Genomic DNA, 17,300 nt, shown 5'->3' with positions numbered 1-17,300 from the left:
GGACTGGTGGTGGAAGAACAGGCCATCAGTAGCCTGAGCAACTTGAATTATTCCCGTTCAAAGCCTAAGGCATCATCCCTCTACCACCTGCAAAGCAGCCTCACGCAAGCTGCTTGCTGCAGGTAAGCACTGACACGCTGAGGTCTGCGGGGTACACGGCGTGCTGGAGTCAAGAAGTCTTGGAGTGGTAACGTGCTACATGTGCTGCCGTGAGAAAACAGAGCTGGTTTGTCACTCCATCAGCACCATCCGCAAGATAAGGCCTTGTTAGATACCCGTTATGGCTGCAAACTTCATTAGGCATGAAATTAACATCACAGCAGAGTGCAAAAACGCACACTGTATATTTGTGCAAATCAGCTCCTTACAAATTTAATTATAAAACATTAGTCGAGAACAAAAATTCATCAGGCGGTTTACAGTTAAACAACAGGCTAGCTAAGTTCAGAAGTTACTTCTGATTAAACACAGCTTCTCAGTTTCTGGATAATTTATCATTTTAATAATTTCCAAATGTCAACATAATGTACCCTTTTTTCTAAACATTTCATGATGTGAATGACATGCATAATTATACTTAGAACAATCTTATTATCTGGGGTATAATTATATCCAGCAATCAGCTGAGTAATAAGAACAGTGTAATACATTCTGAGCCCACAAGATAAACGGGCAGCAGACAACTCTTAATGAAAAGTGCAACTTACTTCACCATTACAGATTATTTGTTGACAAAAATAATTGTCCTTCTGCTTTATACATATATATATTATATATATGTATATATATGTATATATACACATATATATATACACATGGCATTTCCAGAAGACTTGCTGCATTTAGTGATGCTAAATATTTATGACCTGAGACTATCACACTACCAGGACATTAAGCCACCCAACAAATTGCTGTTATAATCTACCCCCCACAAAGAATGAGGCATCCTGCAAGAAAAAATAAGTAAAACCCAAGGTAATGTAGTTTAAGCAGAACTAAACATTATGAAAAGGTTTCTGCTATGGTCAGTAAATGCAGAGAGGCATACCTAACTACGCTACAAAGCAAGACTGTTCATCTTCAATTTCCAAAATTCAGAAAAAATCCCAAAAGTGTTACTCCCAGATTCATTTCAGCTGTGTTTTTTTTTTTTGCTTCCCTTAAAAAAGGATCAACTGAACAGCTCCAACCAAACTATTACTTGACAATATGATGCTTCTCAGCAAGATATTTTTTTCCTGCAGAGCTTGCAGTGGTCAGAACTACATCTTTTGTATGCGAAATACCACAGTATTAGCACAGTAAAAGAAACTCACTTAACTAATGTTTACCCACGTGGCTGCCTTTTTTCCCTGTTTTGGATCCTAATGCACCTCCCATTTTTGTCTCAGACGTGGATGAGGGTGCCACCGAAAGAAAGGACTGGTGCTTTATTTAAAGCAAGCGACAAACAGCACCTAACACAGCAGAACCTTGGATGGGTTTAGGGAACCCCACACTCCACAGGCTGTACAGGAGCAGCAGGACTGCACGGGGCTCTCCTGGGTCCTGCAGGCACAAGCAGCCAGCTCCCTGAGGGAGCTGCAGGGCTGCCCTGGTTCTACCCTGGGTCCTGCCTGCGGCTTTCCAGGCAAGAGCACTGCTCTGGCTCACCAGGCTCTGCCAAACCAGTCCAAAATAACCAAATCACTTTCCTTCCCGACTATTTGCCCAGCACAACTCTCATCTCTGTGCCTTTTGCATCTCCTCTGTGCCAGAACAGTGCCGAGGTGCAGCTCCGAGGCTTTCTTCCCTCTGCCATTGTCCTTCACACCCCTTTTGGGTCCCAACGCAGGCAATCACCGAGCCCACATCCTGCACACGTCTAGCAACTCGCCCGGCACCTGCACCTGCACAGAGCTCTGCAGACGAGGACGATGTGCATCCTGCACAGCACAATCCACCAGGCTCCTGCAGTGCTGCTCACGGCTTCATACACACGAGGTGCACTCTTTGTGATTTGAAACTCGTACGTGGGATGAGCTCTACAACCAGCAGTGCCAGGAGCATTTGCCTTGAAAATGGTATGCTTTAGGTATTTTGTAATTAATGGTTTTCTTTAGGCCAAATTTTTTTTTTGAAAGGTCGCTGGAGTTACTTTGTCTTCCTTCTCAAGCCCCTGCTCCCTGAATCATTCACACCTGTAATAAAACTCCCTTACCCTGATGAAAATATGAAATAATTCCTTTGAAATTTTTATTTTTGCTAGAGCATTTCAAATTCTAAGAAACTGTCTAACAAGGTAACTTACGGTACAAGCAGCAATCATTCTCCTGGCAGGCTTATCAGGTGGGAAAACCTTGCTGTAAAGTAAAGGACATAAGAATGCAGCCTTTAAAGGTGCTTCCTTTCGGACACCGTAAGAAAAGAGGGCAAGGAACAAAATAGAGAAAAATCTTTATAAAAGGTACCGTATGTAAACCGTGACCCTCCACAGCAAACCCAACCTCTCGCTTACTCCCAGCACCTACACTCAAGCATTTCACTTTGGAGAACGCAGCAGCTTTAACCTGCTCGGTGTGAGCACAGACACAAACTGTAAAAAAAGCCATAAAAGATTAACAACCCCACACTCTTTTACAGCATGTTAATGCTTCCCTAAAGGCAGACACAAACCCTTTACCTGCAGAGCACCAAAGGACTCCTCTATTTCACTAATTTGTCAGTACAACTTATATCTAATTTCTCAGCCATTCCTATGCAGCCTGACACAAACTCATCCACGCTCTGGCACGGTAAGGGTCTGCTGAGAAATGCACACAGCCAGGACGAAATACTAGGCAAAGCTTCAGACAGACAGGATAAAGGGATTGGCAATGTGTTTTTTCCCCACACCTTTTTGCAGCTTTGGCTAATAATAACTGTATTCTTTCCCATTATGTCATAGGTGTGTGGGATTACTGAGCTCCCACCGTGTTCATCACTAAAAGCTTGACCAGAGAATGCTCAGAAGGTACTTGGGATTACTGACAGAATACACCGAGGTATAAAAAAGTATTTAAAACTTGCTTTGTGCCACCAGTAATAAAAAGCATAACTATAGCCCCCCAAAAAATAAAAGCTAAGGAGCAAATGTGACATTTTAATTCAATATCCCCATGAAATAAGAGCTGAGCACTGTAAGGGCAAAAACGTCTCATCTTTGGCTGGCGGACGTGAGGCACAAACATCCACCCCCTACGGCAGCGGAAACCCATTACGACTTCCTGCTACCAAGTGGCTTGGCTTAAACAAACCAGGCTGGAAAACCAACGCATACTTAGGCATGAGAGCAAAATTAAGAAACAGGCTTCAAAAACCAGGCTCACAGATGTGAGAATTAGCAGACAGAATCTGAAAGGGCTACCATTCCAAGCAGGTTTGGAAAAAAAGAAAAAAAAAAGGTTTTTATATCAGTGTGTTCCCTTTTTTAGCAAGGTAGAGCCTGCAGCTAGGAGAGAAGCCGCAGAAGTCACCTAACCTGCCTTCAGTGCGACGCCGGGCACACCAGAACACCTGCAGCACCCGGGTGAAATCGCCCCAGGGTGCCTCCAGCACCCCAGCAAAGAGCTGAACCCAGAGCAGGTGAAATTAATCCACACACCAGCAGGCTCTGACAGCACCAGGTATATCCCCTCATGACTTGACAACAGAGGAGGAGCTCACTCTTCTGGTTTATGGACCACGAGAGAGGAAGAAAGGGAAGGAGAGGGGATGGAGAGGTGTGAAATCAGCGTGATTTTGGTTAAGTTGTGGATTTCTTAGGCCTCAAACAACTTAACGTGGTGAGAACAAATGCGAGTTATTCTTAGGCTGAGGGAGTTAGGGAATAAGCCCAGAACAGCTGATAACTAGCCAAATTGTTTACTACAAGGCAAAACTCTGGGGATTACAACAAGCTGTATATTTGATTGTGGAGGAAATGGAGTAACAGCACTCAAACACTTAAGAGACTACTGTAACGTAAAAAGGTAAACTGTTTTTCACACCCTGTGAGACAGAACAAGGAGGTGTGAGCTACAGAGGAAAGAAAACCTCGGATTTAGTTTCAAACGCTCGTTTCACCAGCTCAAAGCAAGAGATTCTCTGTCCCTGCCACAACTTTCCTGCCTGTGCCCCTCCAGCAGTGAAGGGATGTACTGGGGAGGCTGCTGATGGGGCTGCACGCCCCAGCTGCCAGAGGCAACACATCTGCAGCACGCTGAAGAACTTGACACAGAACGAACGACGCGCTCAGCCCTTGGAAGACAAAGTGCAGCTGATGCCACTGGAGGGGGAGGTGACCACATAACTTCATGGCAACCGGACAGGCAGACACACGGGAAGGATCTGGAGCATCACATCTTAAGCAGTTTTGCTTTAAGGATAGGTCTTCACTTATTTGGAGATGAACATCTTGTAAGGAGGCACAAAAAGACTCTCCTCTTGCAGTTAGTTACTATGACCAGAAAAAAAACAATAATTCCTCATTCAACTGAATGCAAGCACAGCAGGAGCCATCAAGAAAAGGGCAAGCCTGGGTCACCCTCTGATTTACCTACTTAAGAAAAATTCTTACTGTTTAGATGTCATATCAAATATTTTTCAAAGGAAAAGAGCTACTGTGCATAACGAACTGTTTTACAATACATCTCTGGTGTTACTCTCATTGCTTTCCCCAGCAGAGGATTCTGCACTAGTAATGGCATCCAAAGTGTCAGAACGGCTCCTTTTGATGCTTCCTTTCAAAATAAACAGGCTTGCCCCTTCCAGTTAAATCTAAGTGCCAGGCAGTCCCATGTCTTCAGTTCCCTGGCGTTTTACAGAGCGAAGCTCCATGCAGAGGCTTAACACTAAATGGGAGCTGATCTCCAACCAGACAGCTGTGCTGCATCTCGGGCAGGCCCTGCCAACAGCCGCCTGCTTCTTCCTCAGCGCCGCTCACTCTGTTGTAGCAAACAGCTGGAGGAAATACTTGAGCCTAAAGACAACCACATCCCTCTGCTTGTTTTCCTCACTGTACCGGTTGCGTGATCCAGCTCCTGGGGCTGTGTCATCCCTTCTGCCACGCCAGCTTGGGACAGGAACAGCTATGGAGGTGCCGAGGTGACCGCTGAGGAGCCGTCCTCAGCTGTCAGTTCCTGCTTCTCACTCACATCAGGTCTACCACGTGGAGCACAGAGCAGCCCTACTGGGTTTGTTGAGGCAACTTTGAAAGATTTTGGAAGAGCATGCCAGATGCTGCTTGGAGTATGACAAAAAGGCTGGAAACAGTACAGCAAAACAAGGAGACTGAACAGGATCGGCCCTTCCAGCGCAGCACAGCACCTAACTGGGAGACCAGCTCTCACTTACCAGTGCAACTGGTCTGCGTGGCTGGGTCAGCTTCTCCTTCTGCTACAGCACAGGCCCAATGTCACGCGGAAAACAACGCGGCTGTCAACACTGGGACAAGCAAACCTCTCCTTCTGCTTTCCAGTGTAAGCAGAACAGTTTGCTACTTTTTTGCTCTAATCTCCTTCGGAAACAGATCGCTTTTCTTACCAGTTCCGGGGTGGGGACTGGCTACCTTCCTTCCACTCCCCTCTCCCACAATTACAAGCACATCACTGACAATCTCCTTCTAATGGCTCACGGTTCAAAAATATTTAAGTAGAACGAAGTTAGGAAGTGCGGCTGGCAACCAGGCTTTTATACTCCCTACCTGTCCTGGGTATTCACTTTTCCTTATATTCACAGAGTCCACAGGCATACTCGAAACGCATAAAGATTTAAGCGGAAATATCTCCAGAAAAAAAAAATAAAATAAACCAGTCTCGATCAGCACACCCATGTGTTGACCGTGCCACCTTCCTGAGGAGCCTTTCTGGGGGGCAGCCGCCCGGGCTCCCCGTGATGAGGGCGGCCCGGCTGACCCCACTGCTTCACCTGCCGTGAGCGCAGCTCCTGGGGCTCAACGCGCTCGTTAAGGGCGAACGAAACGCGAGGCAGGCAGCAAAACTTCTCACCTAACCCCGGGAGCACGATGCTGGTGTGGAAGCAGCACCACGGCCTTACCGCCGAGCCCCCGCCGCTCCCCTTCGCCTCAGCGGCCGCAGCGGCCTCACCCCCCCTCCCCGGCCCGGGCTGAGGCGAGGCCGGGCACGGCCCCGCAGCCTCTCCCCGCCGCTCCCCGTGTGGAGGCCCGGCCCGACCCGGCCCACACTCACGCATGAGGGTGCTGAAGGCCACGACGCCCAGGAGCCCCTGCAGGAAGATGCCGAAGCTGTCCATCAGGGCCCCGTTCTCGCAGCCTCGCTCGCCGGGCCGCGGGGGGCTCTCGGTGGGGCCGAGGCTGCCGTTGGGCGGCGGCGCCCCCATGGCGAGGCCCGGCCAGCGCCCGCCTCAGCGGCGCATGGCGGCGGTGGCTGTGGCGGTGTCGAGCCCGGCGGCGGCCGAGGCCGGGCCCCCGCCCCGCTTCCTGCGGCCCGCGGCCCGCCCCGGCGCGTCAGAGGCAGGCGGGGCCCGGCCCGGCCGCCCGGGGAGCGGAGGGAGGCGAGAGGCGGCTGAGGGCAGGGCAGGGGCTGAGCGAGGGGGGTTTTCTCTCGGGTCCCGTCAGGTTCAAGCCCCTCGGTGGTTGTGTGGAGGCCAAGGGGCGCTGCTGGAAGGCTGAGCTGCTGCCCAACAGCCCGGGGAATTTGTGTTATTCGTGGAAAACCAAAGCAGCTCGTTTTAAAATGCCGACTCGGTGCATGCTATCCACTCGTCAGAGGAGCCCGCAGAAGGAGCAGCAGCGCCTGCAAGGTTTGGCTACATCGGTTTAAAGGCAACAACTAATGGGAACTCGCTTGTAGGCTCTGTCCTCAGCTCCGTTGTAGGACCTTCAGCATCCCGTGAAACAAAATCTGGTACTTTAGGAGGCTTAGAGCTTGAACGTACCTGCCTTTGAGGGAACCATGGGTACCACCCAAACGAGCTGTTGACAAGGACGCTGGGCAAGTGGTATTTATGTAGTCAGCATTTCCTTTTAGACATAAAATGGAACACACCACCTAGTGTTCCCCACGCTTTTGGAAGATGGAAAACCACCCATGGGTAAGCAGCAGCGTTCAGCGTTATATTAACAACCAAAACCATCAGGAACAGTTTAAGTATCTTTTTTAATTTTCTTACAACCACTTAAAACTGTCATATACCACAAACTTATGTACACTATTTACAGACAAAACAAGCAAAATATCCATCCAAAATATTTTTTAAAAAATCCTCTGATTAAATTGTTACACCTGCTCAAACAATGGTGGGACTTAATAGGCATATCTTCTTGTGCATGTTTCTCTTCCATTTAGTACTTCAGTCTCACTGCATATATATATATATTTAAAAGTTAAAGAAAGATAAAAACAACAAGCAGAAGGGACGCAACACAATATGCATTTAAATCTTTGTTTAAGAACAAGCAGCTAATTAAAAAAGGCAAAATACAGGAAAAGTGCATCAGTTCCAATGAGTTAGTATACGAAAGAGGCCCACGTGTGGAGAGCAGGTACCCCCTTAGGGCAGAGCCTCCTAGAAGGCCTCTGATTGTCTACAAAGATTATTTTTTTTAATTTAAACAAAAAATAGCAACAATACAAAAAAAAAAAAAAAAAAGGAGAGGAGAAACATGACACCTCCAGAAAAAATATTTTTTTCCAAGAGGTTTCTTGGAAACTGGCGCTCAACAACTTTTGGGGTGGGCAAGAACTCATTTTTGCCCGGACTTCGTTGTTCATTGACTTGAGTGAGCCATGCCTGTGACTCGAGCAGAAGGCCTGTTCCTCCTGAATGGCACAATGGTGGAGGACTTCCACAGGCTCCGTGCCCATGGTTGTGCTGAGTCAGCCAGACCTACCGCCTCTGAATTTTGTCAGCGCAAGACCTGCTCGCCTCCATGGCTTAAAGCTGAGCCAACCACTGCTGGCTTTGCACTTAACATAGGAACTTTGTCTTCTCGTCAAAACGTCCCATCCTTATTGCCTGGTGCACTTCAGGACAACAGATGCAACTATGAGAAAGCTAGAAATGACCAGACCAGGGAGACAAAGTGACACCAGCCGTAAATTGTTTTCCCTAGATTTCATACAGATTATTATCATTTTAGAAAAACATGTAACAATAGAGGGGCTTGCTGTACCTGGTGTTCCCAAGTCCCCTCCTAATCCTTCACCCATAAGGCTGCCTTTGAAAACAAGGCTATGTGCACATTTGGGGAAGTTTGGCAGCACTCTAAAATTTGGATTCAGCACACAATCCCTTTAAAATGGAGCCTTCAGCCAATGCTTGAAGTCTCCTGACAGAGCCTATGTCTTTGTGCTTAGCTGTAGCAATTTGAGCTCACAGTAGGCAGTAACCAGTCTGCCACTAAGCAACAGGACCAGTTAAGGAGTAGCTTACTATCTATCTATCATGTTTTTGGCTTTTGGGTAAGAGCTTCTCCCCTAGCAATAGATTTGGTCCAAAGGTATCCAGTCTCCAGTTTGAGTTTGACAGTTATGAAGCCTATTCAATTACATTCAAAAATCTCTTTTCCTTTTGCCATGTCTTTGTACTTTATGCAGAAGATTGGAGAGCTCGGTCCAATCAGCTGTAAATATATTTACACTTCTGTGGACCTAGCAGCTAAATCCTTCTTCCCTCACTTAAAGCATGACTGGAATCAAGAATAAACCCCAGCAAAGTCTAAAGCAACAATGAAATAGTGCTGAAAGTTGTGACAAGGGAAAATAATCCTAACCACCACTGCAAACTCTGTACTGTTTCCCTTAATCCCAGGAGAGACTGCAAACACCCCTGGTGCTCTACACAACATGTAAACAAATTTGCCTTTTCTTTCTTTCCTCAAAGATTAACTTTTACAAGGGTTTAGCATTAGAAAAAAGTAGTCTTCATTCACCAAGATCTGTGCTGTACCTCTCCTCTCCTGGAAAGGTCACTTTCAGTTGCTGCTCATGCCTTGGGGGATCAATTTACCACATTACCCTTCAGCGACATTTTTGTCAAATACTTCTCTGCTATGGGCTCCTTGTGTTGATGCAGAGAGCAAACTGTAGTAACTCAACAAAACCTTTCTGCCCAGCAAGGCTAAGCTTAGCACAGTACGAGAGCCATGTGGAGGCACCACCATGTTTCTAAAGCTATGATGTGCAAACCAAGACTACACAATGCATATAAAAATAAGACAAGAATATAAGCTCTCAAGAATATAAACTAAGCAGTATTTCCTTTTTTTCACACACATAAACAGTACATGACGCCCAAAGGAGAGCTCATTTTCTTGTAATGAAAACATTTCCAAGTCCAGGAGGCTGGACTTCATCTGTGTCATGTCTTAGGATGAATGGAAATGGTAGAGGACAGCACAACCCCCTGAAGCCTAAGTTAATCACCGAAGTCCCAGCAACTCCTGCTGGGGAAACACAGGTATCATCTAAAGCCAAGATTCAGGCATTGAGCTACCAAAACTCCAGTTCTGAAGAAAGAGAGCAACTAAAGCAGCATGTGAGCTGATTTCAAGTTATGTTGGTGTAAGATGAACAAACGTAAGTGCAGTTGTCATCTGCCACACACAGAAGAAGAGGAACTTGAAACAGCCAAGTAGAAACATCATCCATCACGATAAAGCCCCAATTATCCCTTTTAAAATCCAGCAATGAGTGCTTTTTTTTTTTTTCCCCAGGAAACAGAGTGTACAGTACCCATGTGCAGCATAAAAACATTTCACAAATAATGAAAACATCCCTTTTGAAAATCTCAACAAAAACGGATCCCATTGGGACCAGACTGTCAGTGCCTCCCAAAACAAGGCAGAAATATCTAGCCTATAAAACATGCCAAAGGTGACCAGTAAGTATCCCACTAACCTCTGAAACTGCTCACTGCTTTGTTTGCTGAGAAAAAGAAGTATGACTTTTGTATTTAAATTTTAGGTGCCATGTTAACAGGTTCACTACATTACCCTTTAAGGTCTATTCTCTCCTAACAGCTACTCAGGAAGACACCTATCTGTCCGTCGGGAAAAGTGGAATTAACATCTCTTGGTTATGCAGATCAGTTCTGCTGGGCATCAGCTTCTGTAACAGTGCAAAAGAATTCTGGAATCCCTGAAGAATGACAAATGTGATTCAAAAGCATCTTCCAGCCCAGAAGTTCTCTGCAGGGCAATTTTCTCCAGACAAGACACTGACAACAAAGCAGCAATGTTTCTTTCAAAAAAAAAATAAAAAAACATGCCTAATGGATTACCACTGAGCTTGTAACTAAAGGAATGGAGTACAGAAGGATGACCTTGGCATAACAAAAAGAGAAAAAACGTCCATTTATTGGCCACATTTATGGTGTGGAGAAAAAAAAAAGGGCACTCTGATTTCAATTTAACTATGTTTTCAGACTCTTATAATCTGAGAAGAAAAATTGCTCTAGTCACACACTGCCTGCCCTCCCTCAATCAAAACTACTGAGCTAGTAAACCGTCATATTAGACAACTGACAACTAGACAATGGACATATTAGCCATAAACTGTCATATCAGACATATGACAATTGTCATATTAGAATCAATATTGACATTTTGATTAAAAAAAAAAAAAAAAAAGGCAATTTTTAATTTAGGACTTCCCTAAACAGTTCTGTCTCTACAAGGCAGTTATTCTAAGGGGATAATAGCAAAAGAAATCAACACCAACTATTTTGCTTTGCTTACTCTATACACGGTTTGTATTGGAGGTAGCTCCTCTCAACACCCACGTGCTGGATACAGACACAGACTGTGCAAGCTCAGCTCTTGCTTTACACGTGACCTCCTCACTGAATCCTACAGCTCACAGCATCAAAATATCCTATCATTTTAGGGTGAAGAGAAGCTTGAATCACTCCATGTGACCAAGTACCCACTGCTGATCAGAAATCAGTGCACATGTCCTTCCTAAAACAAATTCATGTAGTGAGCACTTTCCTACCCTCAGACACCTTGTTTGCCAGGGGTTTTCTGTAAAAATGCAATTGAATGAGAAAGGAGAAGGGCTGCACTCTTGCTTTATAAAGCTCCAGCCCATGCTCCTCCAAACACTCATGAGAACAGGCAAAAGTAAATGAATGCAGACCACCTGAAACCTAATGCATATTTGAAGCAGATCTCAAGCCTGATGCAAATTTCCCACATCTTTAATGGAATGTAAGGTAAGCCCTGTTACTTAAAATGTGACACAGAGGTCCACAGCAAGTGGCTGAATGGGTTTAATTACCCTGAAAAATTAAAATCAGCAGTTCATCGTACAGTGGGTCTACTGATGGAACTAGATGTCCCTATGCTCCTTTTTCCCAGAAAAAGCACAAAAAACCCTCTTCCCCGCCCCCCCCCCCCCACTGTTCATCAAGTCTGATCCTGAGCAGCTGTAAGTAGTTAAAAATACAAAGTCATACTTGTAAGATAATTTTCAGTAAGCAAACGGTGGCAGAGCAGTCCTCCATTGATTGCAGCTTTTTTAGTGTATTCTGTGAAGAGATGTACAAGGAGAAAAGCAAAAAGCTGCTACATGCTCTGTGTACATGGCCCGATTGTTTGGTATAAGAAAAAGGAAACAACTTCACAGAAATCTAAAGGGGGAAAAAAGTAAAAGAAATTTTATCTGGAAACCAAAGTATAGGAAATGCAGAGGCACTTTCTCTTTCCTTCTTTTTTTTTTTTTTTTCCTACAGCCCATCTGTAAGAGAAGTGCAAAGTAATTAAGTTTTCTGACATCTGAGAAATAGGTAACACCCAAGCTAAGCCTCCAGAAGTTTCAGCTAAAGCTTGGGGACAGAAGCTCTGTATGCTGATATGGGTTTGTACTTATGGCATGCTTACAGAAGAGAGACTGCTGTGCAGTGACCTACGATTTGTCCAGAAGAAACAGTTCCCTCCCTTTTTAATTCATCACTTCTACTGTTCAGGCTACAGAGGTAGTAAAAACAAAACAAAACAAAAACCCAACAATAACGAAACAACAAAACAAAACAAAAAAGAACCACACTCTTGCTATACTGTACATTCAGAACCCTGTGGCCACGTTGTTGTCCTAACAATGAACAAATTCATTAAAAAACTCAACATTAACACACGAATGTGCAAAGAGCACATTCCAAAGCCAGTGCTGTGGTAAAGCAAATGTTCGTCCACAGGAGGGGATGGGGATTCTGTGAATCACCAGGAACAGAGAAAGTTATTTCTGGCAGCCTGCATGCGAACGTAAACAGGATTCGTTTCTCCTTTTAAAGTTCTGTGCCACCAGAACTATTGAAATGTCACTTCCCACCAGAGGAGACTTTTCTGTAATCATTAAAAAATACATTAAAAAAAGGGAACCATAGAGCAAGAGACTATCGTGTTCCCAAGCTGGCAGCTGGCAGAGTAGCCCAAGTTTGCATTGGCATTTTGCTCCAGATGTTGTCTTCTTTTTCGCAAAGTGAAAAACCGAGGCTGACAGATTCTCTCAGGTTGCCAGAGCCCCAGTTCAGCTTCATTTGGCTTTCCTCACTGGAGGGAAAGGAGCATAGAGTTGTGGTTGTGCTTCAAAGGTCCACTTCAACTTGGCAGCTCCTTAGTTAGCAAACTGCTGGTAAAAAGCAAGTTTGACCCTCTCAATGTGATGGCAAAGTTTAATAGCTGGCCCAAGTTTCAAGTCCATGCACTCCTGAACGGTGGGCAGGGTCAGCAGCAGCAGTGCCTGGCCGTCAATTTCCTGTCAGAAGACAAAATCTCCATAGTGACTTTGCATTTTTGTTCTCCATCCCCCTGCAGCTTTGACTTGCTGTCATTTCAGATTCATGGGCGTTTGTGAATTAGTAGTTCCTTCCATGCTACTCCAGGTAACTTAAGAACCTTTATTTCTCACTAACAATTTAATTCCTTTCTTAAAATGCTAGCTCAAGTTCAGTACTTAAGGGACAGAACCTCATGAGAGGCTATTTTTAAATCAACCCAACAATAGAAATGAAGGAAATTTCAGACAGAAAGTCATTTTACCTAACTTCTAATCATTCTATAGAAACAGATGTTCTACAAGGCAGTGTATCTTCTGTAACATCTGTCATAAACCATATTCAGCACCAGTTCCAGTACTAGTCTAGATAGATGATATTTTTTGTGGCAAATTTTAACTAAGATGCATCATTTGACTTATATTTTTACTTTAGTCATCATACTTTAACACAGAATTGTTCACTTGTTGCATACAACATTATGACACCTGCAGTTAAGTCTGCAGAATGGAAAACATTTATCATCTGGAGTCCTCAACTCAAGTTGCAGAACAGTATCACCTACAAAATCAGCTGCTGCTTTTTGTGGTGCTTTTCGTGGGCATTCTCTGTGGTTTTGGGATTCTGATGCCTCACAGACTAAAACCTCCTCCACTGAGTACTAAGAAACCCAAACATAATTGTGTCCATTCACTTCACCCTCCTCTCCCAAACTACAGCAAGTTGTGCATGTGTTGTTTTTTTTCCCTCAGAACCCTACTATACAATTTAAACTAGCTTCTTTTTGTAGCCAAGTAACAGAGCTTCAACACTTTAACAGAATATCATACCTGGTCGAGGAATATTCTTGCCAGCGGTGCACAGTCAGTGGATTTGAGGAATCGCACAACGTCAGCCACGCTCCATTCTAGAGGGTTACTGTCCAGCTGCAGCTTTTCAGCAACTTCAATCTTTATCTCCTAGACAAGCCACCCAGCACAAAAAGAACTAAAATATTACAGAAGGCATGGACCAACAGTCCCCTCTGCTCCCCCCCACTCCCGATGTTCAGCTGCCAAATGAAGCTGTAATGAGAGCTCCAAACTGTACTTGCTCTGTGGTTAAGAGATGTGCAGACAGCACTGTGCTGCAGGTAGAGGTCACATCCTCATAGCCAGTAAGCAGTGATCTAAAACCAGGACTTGGCACTGCTGAAGTTGAACCAAGGATGGCTAACAGCTGGGAAGTGGAAAGCTCCCCATTTTGCCTACAGCTTTCTGTTTAGTCTTTATTACAGTCTTGTAACATGACTGTAATAGCAATTGTGATTTCTAATTATTCTGCAGTGTCTTCACAATGCCCTTATGGGATAATGGAGTATTTTATAAAAATACATGTGATGTTTAATAGTCCCAAGATATCTGTGCTTACCCAACACTCAGAAAGGGCACTAATGTATTTTCAGAATTACCTTCGGTGAAGGAGGCTTATTTTCATCATCAGAAAAAGAAAAGGTCCTAAGCTTCCTCTTCCGCTTGTCTCGGTCCTGAGCCAGAGAATGAGACAGCTCACTCTGTGTAGGAGAGGACGACAGTGATTTCTTCTCTGATACCTCTGATTCCTCAAGTAATTCATCTTGCTGCTCTGAGGTGCTATCCTCAGTCAAAGATTCTTCATCTACCTCATCCTGGTCATCTTCCTCTTCTCCCCCACTGCCCTGGAAAGTAGGAAAAAAATAAAAAAGGAACAAAATCAGAAATAGGAAGTTTAGGACAAAAACTACAATTGCCATCCATGTATCTGCAGTAACCTGAGGTTACAAGGAACTAACAGTTTGTTGTTTCAAATGAAGCTGGTCCATGATCACATACCGTATCTGTTAAAGGTGTTGTCAGTCTCATACCTGGGGAGATCCAGCTGGAGTGTTATCCACTGAAGTAGAAGAACGTTTTTTCTTATGAACAAAAAAATGTTTTCGTCTCTTCCTTCTTTTATTTGGTTTCTTCATGGCTACTTCCAGGTTACTGTGGCCACCCGGAGGCCTACCTATCCGCTTGTTTTTCCGCTTTCCATAATAGTGTGCTACCAGGACAGAAGAAAGGAGCATCATGTTGAAATGCACCTTCAATGCCACTAGTTATGTTTGTCCATCATCAGGACTGGAAAACCAGTAGCAGGACATTTCCCAGTAGAAATCCCAATTCTGCAAAACTTCAGAATGAGTATGTCTATGTTTTCCTCTTCAATTTGGTTTAAGGAAGAAGAGTTACTAATAAATTTTGTTTTCCCTGTAACAGGAGATTTACTTATCTTTGAGAAGCCCCATATGATCAGATTTTATATAAAAATCATCAACTACAGACTTCATCCAATTTAACGGTGTCTTTTGTGATGTCCTGCAGCTTTTAAACATGGCCTCCATGCACTGTTTGTTCTCAGTGTCACATGGTTAAGATAGTTTTAAAAAAACTAAAAGTCTAAAAAACCTAAAAGCTAAGAGAAGAGCTTTAAAGTATTTTATTTCGTTCCACAACAAAATGATAAAAGCAATTACAATGTCACTTATATTACAGTATTAGTCAATTCTTGTCCCAAAATGTATCTTACAGAGATAAATACAACAATTTAATCTATGGTTTTACCATTTAATTTAAAACTATTTTCATCTGCCCCACACATTGGTACACAGATGTTTTGTAGGCCAGTGCATGTAGTGCTTGAGCTTCTCCTTCTGTAAGCAAACCAATGTACTTTGGATTGCTTCTGGAGCAAAAGCAAAATATAACGCTCCCAAGTCCCACCTCAGTTTGACAGCCACTGCCTACTCACTGTATTTAGTCTTTGTCAGGACGGAGCAGTTCTCTGAACACTTGTCCAGCACCATCTGAGGGCCGAAGAGGTTTGGACAACACTCCAGCTTGATGCATGTCTTTCTGCAGAAGTCTGCTACCCGATCTGCTGTCCTTACCACTTCCACAGTTGCACGGTAGCTCTTCCCTTTGTACCTGCAATTGAAACCATGGTCATAATTCAGACGTCCTCTAATAAAGGACAAAAGTACTTCATCAAAAATGTATAAGGATACTGCTTTAAGAATGGACTCAGGGATAGTCCAGGAAGCAGGTAGTCCTGGCTCTTATGACAGATCCTCGAGCAAAGTAAAAAAGCTGGCAGTACCAAACAGAACAAACACCGCCCTGCCAGTAACTATTAAATACCGTCTGAGAAGACTATCCTGGAGTTTAGATGGCGTGATTTCTTTGCTCACAGAGTTCTTTTCAAGGGACTGCAGAAGTGTCCACTGTGATGCAGATAGCTGGTCCCCAAATCCCAAGACTGAGCGCACCAATTCGCACTAGAGGCCAAACAACTACTAATAAAATACAGCATCAAACAGCTTCTTGTGAGCCATTCTATGCCCATGTGATGGCAAACAAATGAACTACTGTTGCATTTCCATTCACTTTTCATCTAATTGCTGAACAATTTGTCAGGACAGTCATTTGCCATGACTCCACATATGGCTATTTCTTACTTTGAGTCAGACAAGAGCAATTTCTTTTTGTTCATCAGCCTTGTGATGGCACGGACAGAGTAGCATGGTGAAATACCTGCCCATCTCATGCCTCATTTCTGCTTTGTTCTCCCAGCACAGCTACTGACAAGTGCTGATATGTATTAGGGACTTCTCAGGCCTGCAAATATCTAATTAATGCACTGAAATAAATAAATAAATAAATAAATAAGAGAAAAAGGAAAGTGTCCTCATATTGCAGACATCCCTGCTCTCACTGCTGTGACAAAAGCAAGCAACTTCAGTGAAACAGATCAAAAGATTTCTTTCTATTTCAACCATATCTTTTATTTGCATTAACTTTTCTCGTAATCTTCCTGTTGTCCAAATCCAAATACAGAACAATCCTTCAATACATGGAAAAGTGTCCTTTTACACACAGAACTGATCCAACTAAAGAATTACTGACATACTCAAAACCGTGTAGTCAAGTCTGTGCTATGGCACACTGGGAAAATCTAATCTCTAGTACACGAACATGGTGACCTAATTACAAGGCCATCACTAGACTATAAGGTAATATCTGGATTTATCAGATATATGCAAATATGATCATGTTTTTTTTTCCTAGCCACAGAATAATCTTGCAAAGAAGCTCCAACCCAAAAGGCTCAGCAAGAAAACTATGGAGCACTTTAGGGTAGGTTGTTGTAGAAAGACTTCCATGCCAGTCCATTTCACAGCACTGCTACAACTGAATTTCAGAGGAATCTTCTTCCACTGAGAAACTGGCATGGAAATGCCATGGAATTCTGAGAAGCTTCCTAAGCAGTATGTGCTTCTGCTTTCAAATACTGACAATTATTAGGCAAATTAAATATCTTAAGCCTCACGTGCTGGTCTGCCCTGTTGTACCTACACTGTTGTACCGGTACCACACCACTGGTACTTCACCAATAGCTGCTAACGAGCCAGCAGCAGAGCACACGTGGCGTATTAAGGAACATTAAATTCAGATGCACTTCACCAGACATTCAGAAAAGACTTTATATAA

General features: G+C 44.0%; 2 protein-coding genes and 1 long non-coding RNA gene across 5 annotated transcripts in view; 1 reads left to right on the top strand and 2 right to left on the bottom strand.

Annotated features, from left to right (window-relative positions):
* The window catches only part of LOC311442037 (store-operated calcium entry regulator STIMATE-like), a 31,967-nt gene extending 25,532 nt beyond the window's left edge, over nt 1–6,435 (bottom strand). Inside the window, exon 1 of one of the 2 annotated variants that reach the window (XM_084530790.1) lies at nt 6,207–6,435. In XM_084530790.1, the coding sequence (XP_084386916.1) occupies nt 6,207–6,357 (151 nt within the window). In that variant the 5' untranslated portion in view covers nt 6,358–6,435. The remainder of the gene's footprint in view (nt 1–6,206) is intronic. The other variant, XM_084530789.1, reaches the window with a different exon arrangement.
* Nucleotides 6,436–6,542: 107 nt separating this feature from the next.
* Nucleotides 6,543–11,067, top strand: LOC311442227. Its single transcript, XR_014696526.1, has 2 exons — nt 6,543–7,071; nt 9,695–11,067. It is a non-coding gene; the product is annotated as an uncharacterized lncRNA (long non-coding RNA).
* The window catches only part of SFMBT1 (Scm like with four mbt domains 1), a 102,735-nt gene continuing 92,552 nt past the window's right edge, over nt 7,118–17,300 (bottom strand). For both annotated transcript variants that reach the window (XM_084531123.1, XM_084531122.1), the window contains 5 exons: nt 15,562–15,737; nt 14,636–14,814; nt 14,204–14,449; nt 13,584–13,712; nt 7,118–12,734 (listed from right to left, as the gene is read on the bottom strand). In XM_084531123.1, the coding sequence (XP_084387249.1) occupies nt 12,594–12,734; nt 13,584–13,712; nt 14,204–14,449; nt 14,636–14,814; nt 15,562–15,737 (871 nt within the window). In that variant the 3' untranslated portion in view covers nt 7,118–12,593. The remainder of the gene's footprint in view (nt 12,735–13,583; nt 13,713–14,203; nt 14,450–14,635; nt 14,815–15,561; nt 15,738–17,300) is intronic.

This window comes from Aythya ferina (genome assembly GCF_964211825.1).
Source record: "Aythya ferina genome assembly, chromosome: 10".
Classification (NCBI taxonomy): domain Eukaryota; kingdom Metazoa; phylum Chordata; class Aves; order Anseriformes; family Anatidae; genus Aythya; species Aythya ferina.
Note: the sequence above shows the minus strand (reverse complement) of the source record. Positions and strands in the feature narration are given on the sequence as shown.